The sequence below is a fragment of the Rhinoderma darwinii genome, chromosome 5, assembly GCF_050947455.1.
Source record: "Rhinoderma darwinii isolate aRhiDar2 chromosome 5, aRhiDar2.hap1, whole genome shotgun sequence".
Classification (NCBI taxonomy): domain Eukaryota; kingdom Metazoa; phylum Chordata; class Amphibia; order Anura; family Rhinodermatidae; genus Rhinoderma; species Rhinoderma darwinii.
In genome coordinates, this window is record NC_134691.1 from 272,470,476 (window position 1) to 272,487,338 (window position 16,863).

General features: G+C 44.8%; 1 protein-coding gene and 1 long non-coding RNA gene across 6 annotated transcripts in view; one reads left to right on the plus strand and one right to left on the minus strand.

The window, feature by feature from the left end:
• LOC142651908 (uncharacterized) overlaps positions 1-1,520 on the minus strand; it is a 161,341-nt gene extending 159,821 nt beyond the window's left edge. For both annotated transcript variants that reach the window (XR_012847733.1, XR_012847732.1), the window contains exon 1: positions 1,171-1,520. This is a non-coding gene — a long non-coding RNA (uncharacterized LOC142651908). The remainder of the gene's footprint in view (positions 1-1,170) is intronic.
• Positions 1,203-16,863, plus strand: part of TOPAZ1 (testis and ovary specific TOPAZ 1) — a 170,277-nt gene continuing 154,616 nt past the window's right edge. For 2 of the 4 annotated variants that reach the window (XM_075827153.1, XM_075827155.1), the window contains exons 1-2: positions 1,203-3,421; positions 14,523-16,458. In XM_075827153.1, the coding sequence (XP_075683268.1) occupies positions 1,834-3,421; positions 14,523-16,458 (3,524 nt within the window). In that variant the 5' untranslated portion in view covers positions 1,203-1,833. The remainder of the gene's footprint in view (positions 3,422-14,522; positions 16,459-16,863) is intronic. The other 2 variants (XM_075827152.1, XM_075827151.1) reach the window with 2 other exon arrangements.

A 16,863-nucleotide genomic window follows, 5' to 3' on the forward strand; every position in this document is an offset into this window, starting at 1 on the left:
TAATTTGCTGGGGGAGGCCGCGGCCAGCCAAGTATTTCTCCTGCAGTGAATGAATGGCTGTCAATATAATACATTGATGGCATGAGTCTGCCAAAAAGGCGAATAGACAGGGCTTCTCTTTAATAGACAACCCTAATGACTTCTGATTTACTAATATATAATTTTACTATTTTCGTGTAAATCTTCTTTAACCCATATTAACACATTTGCCAACCCTTGAAAATGGCAAAGCTAGTAGTGTGTCGACAGGTGCGGTCAGTAATTAAGGTCTCCTTGAGGAAAAATACTTCTCTGCATTGGGGTATGGTCCCACGTAGAGGCGTCCACATGCCGCCCAAACCCTGCTCACATGCAGGGAATGGCTGCATAATTTAGTCAGTAATACCCGACAAAATTGTGCGGCCGTTGGCCACCGCAAATAAGCAGGGTTTGGGCCGCATGTGGATGCTGCTACGGGGGATCGTACCCTCATGCATACAAACGTGCTTTTGTGGCCGCAATTCCCCCGAAAATTCACGGGAGAATTGCGGGCCCATTCATTTCTATGGGGCCATGCACACGACCGTAGTTTTTACGGTCTGTGCATGGCACGGGAGCCCGCACCGCAGAAAGAACAGACCTGTCTTATTACGGCCGTGTTCTGCGGTTCAGGCTCATTGAAAATAATGGCCGCGGCCATGTGCATGACCCGCGATTTGCGGGTGGCTCGCGGCTCACAGTCCGCTGCCGGCCGACCCACCCAAAAATCACGGCCGTGCACATGGCTACGGTCGTGTGCATGAGGCCTTTGGGGTCTATAATAGAGTTCATCACCAGTGACACGTGAGCACCGATTTTCATGTCACACCCTGGCACCTTTAATGGAGCACCCTGGCGGTCACTAATTAGTGGGGGCACTGTGGCTGGCACTGTTGTATGTGCATGGTATGTATTTGAGGACAGGTCTTTTGCATAGGAAAATTGTATCTACAATTTTTACTTAAATGTTATATGCAAAAGTATACATCCCTATAACATGTATTCCAACAACCTTGACCTTCTAGAAAACAGTGACACTTTCCATCAAGGAATTACTATATCAAGCAGTAAGGCGCAGCTTTGATATCAGCACTGGTATACCCGACCACTCCATCATAATTATATATGACACTATATGTATTATACGCTGACCTTAGTCTGCATATACTTATTATTACACTGCAGCCATTATTATCAGTATATAATAACGAACCACTCCAGCCCAAAGACCGTGCACAGGATGTGACAGGTCCGTCCAGCAAGTGCAGTCCGCCGCCGGGCGGCAAAGCAAGCGCTACTTCCGGCTGCCGTCACATGTGGGTTTATCTCTGGCTAATCTGTCCCCTGAAGTAACGCGGTGGTGGCATCTGCAGGGACGCGGAGCTGCCCAGCTGGAGGGAGAGTGAAGGCGGTGGCGTGTGTGAGGTGTCTGTAGACGCAGGGTGTATGTGATCGACAAGGGTTGTGTTGCCTGGAGCGCCGTGACGCAGGAGAGTAGTAGTTAGGCTGCGGCCTACACCTTCTCTGACGCTGCGACACATTGTCTGTAGGTTGTTACCCGAACTACTATTATTAGTATTATTTGCTTGTTGAATGCAGCCAGGAACTGGTTTTCATTGATATTTTTGGTTGCTTTGTATTCCGGGTGTGAATATGGACTTACTAGCCTCATGGTAGGTACACTATGTGTTGACAGGGAGCCACATTTCAGATAGTTATGGTTGGTACTTTTGCACGAGTAGCAAAGAGGATGTTGCTCTAGTTTTTGGTTTGTTATCATTATTTTTTTCTTGAATTTAAACAAGATTTCTATAAATGATTGAGCTGCGCCCAAGAAAGCCAGCTAAGCGCCACTTATCAGTAAGTGGGTCAGATAGACCTGAAGGTGATGCTTCCGAGGAGGGTGCCCAGGGTAACTGTGCAGGACTGGCAGTAGCACAATCTTGCCAGCAGGTAGTAGCCGGAGCAAATGGTGATAGTGTTCTGGTTAAGAAGAAGAGGGGCAGGAAACCAAAAATCAGGACACCTGTCAAATGTAAAGAGGCCAGTGGAGAAATTCAGATAGGTCTGGATGAAGTGAGCGGTAAGGAGGATGGACTCCATGTGTGTAGTGAGGATGGCTTTCCATGCGGGAAAATAAAAACGAGTGTGAGAAAGTCGGAACTTGTTGGAGCTTCTTGTTGTGCCCAGCAATTATGTGCCAGTGAGGTTTTGTGCCCAAAAAAGAAAAGGGGGCGAAAGCCAAAGATTAAGCAAAGCGAATGCGAAATCACAACATCGGTACAGGGACAAAGTTGTGTAACTGTTGTGCCAAAGGAGATCAGTATTGACAGGGTTACATCTGAGAGTTTGAGCAGGTTGACTAATGCTGATGTTGATGAACAGGCGGGTAGCACCCAGAATAGTGTTGCCACTAGGCAGGTTAAAAGAAGGGGGAGGAAGCCAACGGCTAAGCAAAGTGAATGTGACATCACAACATCAGGTCAAAGTTGTGTAACTGTTGTGCCAGAGGAGATCAGTAATGGCAGGGTTACATCTGAGAGTTTGAGCAGGTTGACTAATGCTGATGTTGATGAACAGGCGGGTAGCACCCAGAATAGTGTTGCCACTCGGCAGGTTAAAAGAAGGGGGAGGAAGCCAACGACTAAGCAAAGTGAATGTGACATCACAACATCAGGTCAAAGTTGTGTAACTGTTGTGCCAGAGGAGATCAGTAATGGCAGGGTTACATCTGAGAGTCTGAGCAGGTTGACTAATGCTGATGTTGATGAGGCGGGTAGCACCCAGAATAGTGTTGCCACTAGGCAGGTTAAAAGAAGGGGGAGGAAGCCAACGGCTAAGCAAAGTGAATGTGCCATCACATCAGGTCAAAGTTGTGTAACTGTTGTGCCAAATGAGATCAGTAATGGCAGGGTTACATCTGAGAGTTTGAGCAAGCTGTGTGACGTTGACGAACAGTCTGGTAATACCCAAAATAGTGTTGTAACTGGGCAGGTTAAAAGATTGGGGAGGAAATCCGTGATTCACCCCAGTGCTAAATGTGATGGGTTGGAGTCAGGGAATACAAATAAGCAAGAACAGGCGTCTGTATGTAATGGTGGTGGAAGTTGGCCTGAGAGGAAGAAGAGAGGTAGGAAAGCAGGATCACTATTGTGGAAGGCCGTAAAGAGGGCCAAAAGTGAGTCTCCTCGTGAAGAAATGAACCGTTTTAGTTATGCAAGAAAAAGTAAAATTCATGTTAGAGTGCAGCGCTCTTTACTAAGCCATGTTTCAAAAAAGACAGTTGTTTCTTCAGAACGTTTGAAGCGTAATGCTGCGAACCTGCATCCAGAACTTCCGCATGGAGACGAAGAGACCTGTTCCACAAGGCTGACCTGCTTAAAGAAGGAGCCCAGAAATTCTAGTAAGAAACTGGATTTGAGAAACCATAGAATTAAGGGGGAAGAGGCGGTATGTTACTGGTGTTATATAAGGTACCGATACGCCGCCTAGCTTTTTTTTTTTTTTTTCATCAGGCCATCTTAAAGCAGACCTGTCAGGTCTCCTGAAACCTGTTTTATGGGGAGTGCAGTATCTACTAAAACAAACCATTCTAGAGCATCTGTTTTTAGAACTCTGTGTTCTTTAGACCCTCTTTAGTTTCCTCCTGGAAATGTATAAAAAAAAACCTGCGTTTCTCTTTCTTTTGTCAACGGGGCATGTCCCAACACAGTCTGACACTGTACGAGTTCTGATCGTGGCAAACCATGTAGGATCATACCGTGTTGACAAGGGGAATGGTAACGCCCTCTTGTGTCATTTATGTTATTCCTCCTGGAAATCGGAATAAATTTGTAACCGTAACGTCCAGTTGTCCTTTTTATTCATACATTTCAATGACTGAGGAATGTCAGAACGCAGAGTTATAAGAAAAGTGATCCAGCATTATTTCATGGAGAATACTAAGTATATACTAAAGCAGACATGTCAGGAGAGCTAATCTAGATCAAATCTGTGGCACTCTGCAGGTTGTCTGGGGGTGTAGGTAGGGTTCCCACCCCGTAAAAAAGATAAACTCAAGCACTCCTTTTAGATAAAATATGCAAAAGGTGATTTATTTGAATAAGGCAATATTTAGAGAAAAAGTAAAGTTTCGGCCACAATCCGGCCTTTGTCCAACTCTATTGCCGCTGGTCAATCCTTGGAGAGATGGCGCTGTAGGAAAGTGTAGCTAGTGCCATGGGTATGCGTAGTCCTTTTTTAGGACCATTTGCATGGAAAAAATGTTCAAACCGCTGACTAATGATTAGTGGTTTAAAAAATTGTTCCGAAAATCTGATGGACATTTTCCATTAGAACAATAATTGAGTGAAACAAAAAGCTTTTACCGTTCAGACGACACAGGAAAAGAAAAAATTCAATGTGTAGCCAATCGGAATGAGTCCTAGTCTTGATCCAGTGTCGGTGCAGACCGTTCAGATCTTTTTTTATTTTTCCTGTGCCATGTGAGCAGTAAGGCCCCATGTGCATGGCTGTGATTTCCGGGTTAGCCGGCCACGGAGTGACAGCCGCGAGCCGCCCGCAAAGCGCGCATTATTTTCAATGAGCCCGGACCGCAGAACATGGCCGTAAAAAGGCTTGCCCATTCTTTCTGTGGTTCGGGCTCTGGAGCCATGCACGGACCGTGAAAACCACGCTTGTGTGCATGGCCCCACAGGAATAAATGGGGCCGCAATTCTCCTGTGGATTTTCGGGGGAATTGCGGCCGCAAAAGCACGTTCGTGTGCATGGGGCCTAAAAGCTTTTTGTTTTACTTTATCTGTTTGGGGGATATATATATATATATATATTTATTTATTTATTTTTCCTGCTTCGGACTAATATTGTCCATTGTAAGTTATAGAGCTGGGGAACATAATTATTTTTCTATTTTAGAACAATAAGGGCCAGTTCACACTTGAGGTTTTTTTTACGCGGAAACCGCATCAGAAAATGCGCCAAGAAATGGCCGAAAATGCCTCCCATTGAGTTCAATGGGAGGCAGAGACGTTTTTTTTCCTGCGAGCGGAAAAAATGGCTCGCTGGAAAAAGTGACATGCCATATCTTCGAGCATTTACGTCTCTGACCTCCCATTGACATCAATGGGAGGCAGAGAAAGCGTATTTCGTGGCGTTTTTTGCCCATCGGCGCTCAATGGCCGCGGGCGAAAAACGGCGTGCGGGCGGAGCATAATCTGCCTGCAAAAAAACTCTGTGTGAACCCAGCCTAATTGAGCAGGAGTTTCCTCAACCCAAAAGCATTGTTTTTGGCCCGGCAAGGCTCACAAGAGCGCTGTGCTAGGCAAGTGTAAATGTTGCTACAAGCTGCATTTACTGATAATGCCACATAATTTTTAGTTATGCACTCTCCATTTGAACAGTAAGGCCCCATGCACACGAACGTAAAAACGCCCGTAATTACGGGCCCATAGACTTCTATTGGCCACGGGTACCTCCCCGTATGCTTACGGGAAGGTGCCCGTGCCGTTGAAAAATATAGAACATGTCCTATTTCAGGCCGTAATAACGGCATGGGCAGGCCCATAGAAGTCTATGGGGCTCCCGTAATTACGGGTGACTACGTGTGTGCACCGGTAATTACGGGAGCGTTGCTAGGCGACGTCAGGGGATAGTCACTGTCCGGGGTGCTGAAAGAGTTAAACGATTGGCAGTAACTCTTTCAGCACCCTGAACAGTGACTATCGATCACAATATAGATCAACATGTAAAAAAAATAGAAGTTTATACTTACCCAGAACTCCCTGCTTCTTCCTCCAGTCTGGCCTCCCGGGATGACGTATCAGCCCATGTGACCGCTGCAGCTAATCACAGGCTGCAGCTGTCACATAGACTGACTCGTCATCCAGGGAGGTCGGGCTGGGTGTCGAAAGAGGGATGCGTCACCAAGACAACGGCCGGGTAAGTATGAATTTCTATTACTTTTACTACGGAAATGGCTACCCCTTCTCTCTATCCTGCACTGATAGAGAGAAGGGGCTGCCGATTAGTGCAGTGCAATTTTGCAGCGAAAACGTGCCCGTAAATACGGGTGGAATACTGGTGACACCGGACCCGTATTTACGGGCACGGGTCCGTAAATACTGGTGCAATACGGGTCGAATACGTGTGACCAAGGACCCGTATTTACGGGAGGAAAATAATATGTTCGTGTGCATGAGGCCTAAGTTATAGTTTAATCGTTTATCTTTTAGCACTCCTACTGGACAAGTATCGTTTCTATTGTTTGGAAACGTTACAATAATTTCCCAGTGTAAACTGGGCTTTACAGATGGGTATATATGTATTCTCCAAAAGGTAACCGAGAAGTTCTTTCCTAAGAAAACATGTTGAAGTTGTAGGCTATGGAAATGTATTTCTCCTCCCAATGACCGTACACCCAAACAAATTTCCACAACCTAACCGCTCTTATTAGCTTGGATATGGACACGAATATGTATGATTGAGGATCATGGAAAAAAATATAATTTCTTGTTTGTTACATTGGGGGGACACAAACTGTGGGTATATGCTGTTGCCACTAGGAGGCTTGACATTATGAAATAAAGTGGCTCCTCCTACAGGATATACCCTGTCTACAGACACTGATCTATTGAGTCAGCTTGATGTCCGTAGGAGGCAGACATTTCTGCTGATAGCAGCAGAGTCTACCAAAGATATTTTTTTTTACTTTAATTTTTTCATTCGTTAAGCAAGAAGATGGGACACAGGTCTGACTCCTGTGTCCTCTCCTTGGTGGGCGCTCAGTGTCCTATTGCAAATGCACCAATTCCAACCTCCATGTGAAGACCTGTGGAACAAGACTATCAGCTCCTGTTACCCACCAGCCTAAGGAGCACCTCTAAGGGTATGTGCACACGAGAACGGTCTTTTACGTCTGAAAAGACAGACTGTTTTCAGGAGAAAACAGCTGCGTCGTTTCAGACGTAAAAGCTCCTCCTCGCATTATGCGAGGTGTCTTTGACGCCCGTAATCTTGAGCTGCTCTTCATTGACTTCAATGAAGGACGGCTCAAATTACATTTGCAAAGAAGTGTCCTGCACTTCTTTGCTGAGGCAGTCAATTTACGCTTTGACGACGCGTAAATTACAGGTAGTCGGCAAACCCATTACGACGTATTGTAGCCCTATTTTCAGGCGTAAATCGAGGCATAATACGCCTCGTTTACGCCTGAAAATAGGTTGTGTGAACCCAGCCTAACACTTCCCCCACCAGTGTCCCCTTAGTAAAGGATGTAACACTGATAGGGGGGCTCCTGCTGGTCACGCATCTGGGAAATGGAGAAAAAGCATTAAGAGGATGGTGAGTGTTACTTCCCCCATTCTCCCTCGGGTCACCGCTTGTATGTAGTATAGGTCCCCTGGACCTACCCTTCAGTAGCATGTAGTTTTGGGCTCTTTGGCTCATTTTGCCTGCTTCACCGTTTATTTCAACTTGGCTGGTGCCATTATACTAGCTGCACCATTTTACATAGTACAGGCAGGGGACGGGCCCTTCTTTCCTCATGGGGAAACTTGGCCTTCTCCTCTGATTGGCCAGTCTCATCACATGGCACGCAAACGGCCAATCGCGGTGCTCCGGAGGTGGAGCCTGTGTCCCCCTGCCTACTGCACTGCTGTCCTCCATTTGGACGAACGCTGCTGGAGACACGGCACCTCCTGACTAGTGCTGCTGCATTTTTGCCTCAGGAGGGACATCAGGCACTCTGAAAACCAGGTAGGACTGGCACTTGACCTTTTTTTTCTACTTTCCCTACAGGTGCCCTAGCCTCAGTCACTGTGCAGTCCTGAGTGGTTCTCTTAGTTCAGGGTGTGATCTCCTTCACTCCTACTAGTACAGTGTGTGGTTTAGTATCCACCTCTACTACCATGTCTGACCTTAGGGGAGAACTCTCATTCCAGAATTTAGCGTGTATGTGGTAGTGCTACTGTCCTACATGCTGCAGACCTGGTGCATGCATTGTTTTCTAACTACAGCCTTTGTAATTTATTATGCCTGTTTCAAGTGCAATACTAAATTTTCTTGTGGTTAGTCTAGTTCCTTTTGTATGCCGACCTCCTGGCCAGACGCCTGTGGTCTCTGCGCCCGTGTCACCCAATGTATTGCTTGTATGATGGGTGTGGATCCAGAATGGACCAATTCCCCTTACCGGGCGGTTGATAGCCTAGCGAACATCACTCGCCCTCCCCTGGTCTCCTGTTCTGCCTGTCCTCATCTGTACTATTCGATTCGTTCATGTCTTCCTCTTGTGGCAGACCCTGTAAGCAAACCAGCTTCACACGCCTGCTTTGGCTTTCACTGTCCTCTTCTGTTTCTCCTCTCCCACAGATGATTCCGACTCGGATTATCTGATAAGGGTTGTACCCCCCTCCCTACCTCCGTGGAGGTCCTTTATTAGGACTGTTCGTGAGACCGTACAGGTCACTGATTCTGCACCTTCCCCTTTAACGGACTCCATTAACTTTCTTCATCCTCAACGTTCCCTAGCGGTCTTTCCGTACTATTCGGAACTTGAAGGGATTGGGACTGGGAACACCCGGACAAGAAGTATCTTACTCTAGCCATCTGAATGTTTTCTACCCTTTTCAAGAAGGGAATTCTACTGAATGGGTGAGGACAAGTTAGACCCTCCTGTTTCTCATTTAGACACGGCTACTTCTTTGCCTATGGTGGACTCCACTTCCTTCAAAGATCCTCTGGATGGTTGTGTGAACTGTTTTTGAGGCCTCTGGCTATTCCTTTTGCCAGATTTCTGCCTCTGTCTGGATTAGTAGAGCTGTCACCGAATGGGTCCACAATCTACGTCATGGCCTGCTCTCAGGACCTCCTCTGGTGGTTCTGTCTCACCTTCTCTAATTCGTCCCAAGTATGTGTGTGAGGCTTCCTGTCTGGTGGCTTAGGCCTCAGCCTCTTCCTTTGCTATCTGCAGAACAACCTGTCTTAAAGCTTGGTCTTCTGATAGAGCTTCCAAGCAGTCCCTGACTATGCTTCCTTTTGTAGGTTCCTGTCTCTTGGTCCTAATTTGGACGAAATTATCTCAGAGGCCACGGGTCGCGAACATCCATATTCCTCAAACCGCGGTAAATGAACTACTCTGGCCAAAAGGTAGGTCCTCGTTTTCGGTCCTTTCGTGGGTTTTCCAACGCCATTTCGTCCAGGTCACAATCTCACCAGGATCAGAAGGCCAAACCTTACTTTGAGGCTTGCCCCTCCTGGCAAACCTGGCCCCCACTTGCAAAGGCTGGAGCCAGCAAGGCTGTCATTGCTTCCATGAGGCAGGGGGAATTTCTATCCTCAGTTCAGATCGAGGACGCATGTCTGCACTTTCCTATTTGTCAAACTTTCCATCGCTTCCTGCGCTTTGCGGTACTGTGCCGTTGTTACCGATTTGCAGCCTTTCCCTTAGGTCTGGCCACGGCCCCAAGTGTCTATTACGAAGGTTTTCGCCTTTGCATTGGTCTTTGACCAAATATGCCTCAGGTGGGTTCACCCGGATGTGGACCTTATGGCCTCCAGGTTCAAACGCCAGGTCTACTGCATTATCTCCCGAACATGAAATCCCGCGCCGTGGACGCTCTTGTGGTGCCATGGTACGACTTAAGTCTCCTGTATGTCTATCCTCCTCTGCTGGTTCAAGGCAGAAGGGATTCTGGCCACTCTGGTAGCCCCAGGCCGCACTGTTGTCGGTTTGCAAATTTCGTGTCCCTGTTGGGCGTTGTCCCGTGGTTCTTGCCTCTCCGTCCCGACCTTCTTTTTCAGGGACTTCTCTTCCCCCAGAATTCAAGGTCTGTGCTTTTTAACGGCATTGCTGTTGAGGTCGCCGGTCTGAGGGCTTGTGGTCTTTCGGCGAGTGTTACGCTCACTAGGATTAAGGCTAGGAAGCCGGTTTGAGCCCGCATTTGCTATCGTAACTGGAAGGCCTACCTTTATTGGTGTGAGGATTGCAAGCTTCCCTCCCCCCCCCCCCCCCCTCCCTTGCTTTTTCTTTCTCTATCCAGAATTCTTCCTTTTTGCAGGGTATCTGGATCAAGGTTTGGCACTCTGCTCCCTGAAAGGCCAGGTGTCTGCACTTTCCATCTTGTTAGGACCCATGCACACGGCCGTAGATTTAGGGTATGTGCACACGATATCGACATTTACGGCTGAAATTACAGAGCTGGTTTCAGGAGAAAACCGCTCCAACATTTCAGACGTAATTGCTCGTTCTCGCGTTTTGCGAGGCGTCAATTAGAACGTAATTTGGAGCTGTTCTTCATTGGAATCAATGAAAAACGACTCCAATTACGTCCCAAGACACTTCTTTGACGAGGCTGTTATTTTACGCGCCGTATTTTGACAGCGACGCGTAAAATTACAGGAATGGGCAGATGTTTGCCGACGTATTGGAGCCGTGTTTTCAGGCGTAATTCGAGGCGTAAAACGCCTAGTTTACGCCTGAAAATAGGTCGTGTGAACCCAGCTTTACAGTTCGTAATTACAGACCCATTCATTTCTATGGCCAACGGACACCTTCCCATATGTCTACGGGAAGGTGTCTCTGCCGTAGAAAGGCTCCGCAAAAGACAGGACATGTCCTATTTTTTTTGCTTTTTATGGACCATACTCCCATATGTTATATGAGAGCACAGCACGCAAATGCGGATGGCGCGGTTGTGTGCATGGGGCCTTAGCATCTAAATTTGACCAAAAATTTTTGTGTGGTTTTTTTTTTTTTTTTTTTTTTTTTTTTTCTGGTCGCGTTGACTTCCATCCGTAGGGCTTCTTAGTTGGTGGCTCTCTTGCCATTCTCTATTTCTGATTCTTCATCTAGACCAGGTGGTGCACCGCACAGGCCTTCTTTTTATTTTATTTTTTTCCTGACTTTCCACATGAATGGATATATATTTTTTTGCCCATCTCCCAGTCATCCGAAGGAGCGATCCCTTCAAAACCTGGATTCTTCCTTCCGTAGGTCAGATTCCCTGTGCGCAGGGTCGCAGGAAGGATTTGGGGCCGCCAAGGCCACCATTGCTCACTGGATTCGATTTGTTTGCAATGATTATCCGGTTCAGGGAAAGGTTCCCCTCTCCAGGTCAAGGCCCACTCTACCAGAACGGCTGGGGCTTCCTGGGCTGTGCACAATTAGGCCCCTGCCCTTCAATTCTGTAAGGCGGCCACGTGTTCGTCTCTGCGCACCTTGGTCAAGTTCTACCAGGTGCACACCTTCGGCTCTGCAGTTGCCTCTTTGTGTCGTAAAGGTATTGTAAGCATCTGTGGGATAACTGACCATGTCCTGTGTTCTGTTCCCACTCCTGGGGACTGCTCTAGGACGTCCCACGGTCTGCGTTCCTCTATGTAACGAACAAGAAATCAGGATTTTTTTTTGGACTATGCACCGTAAAATGCTTTTCTTGTCCAGTTTATTGGGGGACACCGCTCCCTCCCATTTGTCTCAAGGTTTTTTTGTTTAGAGTTGTAATCTTGAGGGATTCCCTTCTCATGTTTGGCATATTTATCTTTCCTTGTGTCTGCTTCTACTGCTTGTGGACAAACTGAATAGCTCAGTGTCTGTGGGCAGGGTATATCCTGTAGGAGAAGTCACTTGTTTTTATTTTAGTCTCAAGCCTCCTAGTGGCAAGAGCATACACCCACACTCTGTGTCCGCCCGTCCCCGTCCCAATGAACTGAACAAGAAAAGGATTTTATGGTGAGTAGTTGTAATAAAAACAGGATTTTTTTTTCCCATACCCATATGTTTTGTGAAACACCTTGCACATTGTGAAAATGCCAATCATCACTTAACTAGTGGGTGCCTTCATGCAATTTTGGATGTTTGTGGCGAAAATCTCAACCAAGCACAGCGTATGGTTCACAACTAAACTGAAGAGACCAAAAATCTCTGATCCAGATGATGGTAAACATTTGAGTCATGGGTGAAAATATGTGCAAATGCTCATCTTCTCAACCCTTTAGTAGAAACAAAAATACTTCCCTGTGTGATATGAAGAAAAGCTCCCGTATAACCGCCCCTGCGGTCAGTGGAAAGGGGACAGTTGACCGTTAGTTTGTATTCGCACCCAGCAGATTTGTTGCAGACCTCTCTGCAACTGTCCTATTTATCTGAAAGGGGCTTAAGCAAATCCATGCACAAGCTGCAGAAAACCCATTTAAACGTATGAAGCTCTCACTTCAGCCGACGTGGAGATGGAGTGGCAGCGTGGGGGACGTGCTGGCAGGAAGAGGAGGAGAATATTGGATCCTCCTCACGTCCCTGAATTACTGTAGATGGCAAGAGCTCATCTAGTCACCTCTCTGTGCCTAATTAGGCCGTTTATTGACTCCATGACCCAGATGTTTACCAGAGTCTGGATTGCAGCACCAAACGCTTGCACACAGAAAAACCAATAGTTTAACTCGTTAGTGTTTTTACATCGGTCACTAACGGGCCTTAAATCAAAAATCCCTGCTCTCAGCTGCCAGAGGTAGCTGAGGGCTGGGGGCGTCCCTGCTCAACCGGGTGAGATCGATATTCGTATCGATCTCACCCGTTTAACCCTTCAGATGCGGTGCTGAATAGCGTGCACCGCATCTGAGTGGTTTTGGAGAGAGGGAGGGAGCGAGCTCCCTCTCATCCCACTGACTCCCGTCGATAAGTTCGCCCTGTGTCTCCGATGGCAGCCGGGGGCCTAATAAAGGCCCCCAGGTCTGCCTGTCATGAATACCTGCTAGATCATTCCTCTGGCATGACGGACAGGCATAATACACTGCAATACAGAAGTATTGCAGTGTATTATAAATGCGATTGGATAATCGCATAGTGAAGTCCCCTAGTGGGACTAGTGAAAAAAAAGAAAAACCCAACTTTTTCCACCTTACAAACTGCTTTATTAACAATCAAATTAAAATAAAAAAGTTCCACACATCTGGTATCGCCGCGTCCGTAACGACCCCGACTATAAAGTTATTACATCATTTAACCCGCACGGTGAACGTCATAAAAAAACATGCAAAAATTGCTGTTTTCTTTGAATCCAGCCTTTAAAAAAAATGTGCTCAAAAAGTCGCATCTACTCCAAAATGGTACCGGTAAAAACTACACGTTGTCCTGCAAAACAAAAGCCCTCATACAATTGCATCGGCGAAAAAATAAAAACGTTATGGCTCTTCAAATATGGATACACAAAAAAAAAAAAAGTGTTTTCACTGTGTAAAAGTAGTAAAACCTACAAAATCTATACAAATTTGGTATCGTTGCAATCGCAACAACCCACTGAATAAAGTTATTGTGCTATTTATACCACACGGTAAACGGCGTAAATTTAGGATGCAGAAAAGTGTGGCAAAATTGCTGGTTTTTTTTTCTATTTCCCACCCCCCCAAAAGAAAGTTAACAAAAGTTAATCAATAAATTCTATGTACCCCAAAATGGTGCTATTAAAAATTACAACTTGTCCCGCAAAAAACAAGACCTTATACAGCTATGTCGATGCAAAAATGAAAAGGCTATAGCTCTTAGAATGCGACGATGGAGAAACGTAAAAAATGGCTTGGTCATTAAGGTCTAAAATAGGCTGGTCATTAAAGGGTTAATAAATGGCCTCGGTTTCAGCGTTTTTGATAGCGCAAGCTCTTATTGATGTAAAATCTTATGGTGTATATATAACTTTTGCACACCTTGGTGTATAATGTTGACATTGTTTTTGTGTGTAAACCTCTGCTTGTATTGTGAGTTGTATGTTCAAATGCATGTTAAAATGCAATTTTTTTAAAAATTCCTGTTTGTCACAGATTTGCGTGGTCATGGCTGCCAAGAGCACATCAAGACAACAGCTCTCCTGCTGTCAGGAAATCTATTAGGACTTCATTATCAAAACTGGCTTTGTTGCCTATAGCAACCAATCACAGTTCAGCTTTCATTTAGGCAGAGCAGTTAAAAAAAATGAAAGCTATGACCTGATTTGTTATAGTCAACAAAAAACAGTTTTACTGGTATACCGTTATGATAAATGAGGCCCAGAGGGTTTGGTTGTGCACCCACTTTTTAAAGTGTGTATTCCCTGTATTTTTGTTAGGGTTGTCTGTTTTTTATTTTTAGCTTAAAACCAGATTCTTGGTCTCCTCAATTTGGTGATTTTATGAAGGTATGTGCATGCAGACATAGGCATAAGTGGTATGTATGAACTCTATACATCTTGAACGTTTATTTTTAGGAGGTGTGGTGCATCTTAATTTCTACTTGGGTCACACTTTTAGTCACAAATATAAACTTTTATGCATTTTTTATTTTTTTTATGACCAATTACGCTTTGACACCTCAGTGTGTAAAGTGCTGAGTGGCATTTTGAAAATGTGCCAAGTTTCTACTTTTCGAAAATATGATTGTGAGTGTTTTAGTTTGTTTTATTTGTATATCTCAAAATTGTGATTGTCCTGGCTAGAAAATCTAGAAAAATATACATTTAACTTATTAATATAATTATGTTTTAAAGGGAGGACTAAACAAGTTAATCCCGTTGCCGATTTGGAAAAGTTAAAAATCCCAGTCACTGCAGAACCGAACACAAACTGCCTTCGGACCGCATGTGAGCAGTCTTCCGTGTTAAAGGTTGAAGAGAAAGCTGTAAAGTGTAAAATGGTAGAAAACAGTGTGAAAAATTGTTTAACAAAGACTTGTCACGTTCACGCTCCGAACCTTCCAAACCCTGTGGTAATGTTGCAGAACTGCAAAAGAATCCATCGTCTACACTTTGCCAAAAAAACACCAGTAGAACTAGGGAGCGTGTTGACTGCCCTGAACATAGAACACCAAATGTCCCTTATTGACAATGCATCATCAGGCAATACTAGTATTCCTGCAGTAGAAAGCGTAAAGCACAATGAAAAAGTTGTTGAATCCACTTCAGATGTAAATAACCAAAATGATATAAAAACATTCCTTAAAGTAAAGTTAAATTTTAAAAAAAGAGCGAGAAAAAGCAATAGCCGCTCGGAAGAAAGTGACTCTGAGTTAAGTTCCGTTGACTGTGGAGCTAAGGAAGAGAAACATGAAGGCCACCGACGCAACGTAGAATGCATAGCCAAGCCAAATTCTGCAAACTCACACGATGGGACTTTAATGGACAAATTAAATAATAACACTATAGTATCAGGGCTAAACTTCCAGAATGAACGAGATAAAGTTGCCACGTCTTCCACATTCAATCCTTTGGGCAGTTGGCGTACTCAAACACATTTTGTGTCTGATGAGGAGATTAGCGACCATGACTTTGATACGTTTTCCAGTTTAACTGTTTGCACTTCTAATTTTCCTCCAGAAAAAGAAGTACTTGCTGTAGACTGTCAACGTGTTATACCATTTACTGGGAAAAGGACTTGGAAGTGTTCTTGCGCTAGAACTTATGTTTCAACCTTACCTCGAAAAAGACCTGCTGCTCAGAACAAAATCGTCTTGGGTATTGAGCCTGAGCGGTCACTGGAGATTTACTCTGATGACAAGCATGCACTGTTTGAAAGTACAGGTGGGGAAAGCATGTCGCAAAGAACAAAAGAGGATGACAGGGAAGCCGTATGCAAAAAAAGAAAGCTGGATTTACACTTTGAAAGCACTTCACTTCATTATTCTGCTTCCTGTGTATCACCCTTGGATGAATCCCTTTCTAATGAGAATAAAAACATAACAGATGCACTATTAAGTACTGGTGAAAGAAGTGACACAAGACATTATGAGCCATTAGCATCAGTATCCTTAAGGAAATATATGGATGTAGAATGTAGCGAACATCTTGCACAAAGTAAGGTCCAAAATGACAAATGCCGGTTACAACGGTTAAAAAGAGAAGATCAAAAGCATTTGCTTTCCAAACCACCCTCAAAAACGGTAACCGAAATTGACCAAAAAACAGGAGCCGATCCATTCCCTTTCAAGATTCCTACAGAAGAAACTAGAATTTTACTCCACGGAGGTGTTCCTGATGTATTTAATGCCAACAAAGACTTACAAAATGAAGTCTCCTCTACGTCCACTCCTCTGGAAGAAGTTGACACCTGTGTTCTGAATGATAATTTAAAGAACAGAAATAATCATTCTGAGGATGGCAAATCCAACTATGGCCCTTCTGAGTGGTTTGAGAAAGAAGAACCAGTAGAACAACTAGAAGCATGTGATCCCTCAACACTTGCACGAGAATCCACTAAACCGTCTGCCAACATCTATACTTTTGATGTATTAAAAGCTTATGAGGAGGACATACTGGTTTTAGACGTCATTCAAGATGATCCAGAGCTCTTTGGTTTTTCTAGTGCGCAAGAGACAAGTTCTTCAAAGAAATATTGTAATACGAATAGTAATGTTTTTACTTCAAAGCCAAACATATTCCCCTTAATATCTAAAGTTCAGAAGAAAGCGGTCTCTCCAGCCCATAAAAGGTAACTTTACACATCTTAAAGGAAATGTATCCCTTATTTGTTTTTGGTGATTTAAATTTGTTTTAATTTCAGTAACTTATTTTCTGATTTGTATATTTATTTTATGGGGGCAGCCATCTTCTATAGAGCTGCTATCCCTAGCTGGGAATGATTGCTATATAGATTTCAGCAGCAGGCACTGTGCATAAAAGAATAGGGATTGGACCTGAACCTATTCTCTTATACCGTTGTGTGTACCCCCGCACTGTGAGAAGATCACATAGCAGTGGGAAGCAGACTGTCACTCCCTGGACAACATGCATGTCTCACAATGAAAGGCAATAATCTGTGATGTATATTGCCGTTATGAAGATGTGTATTGCCGTGGATGTGAATTGTTGCCATGCTGAAACAGAGGTTCCCTGA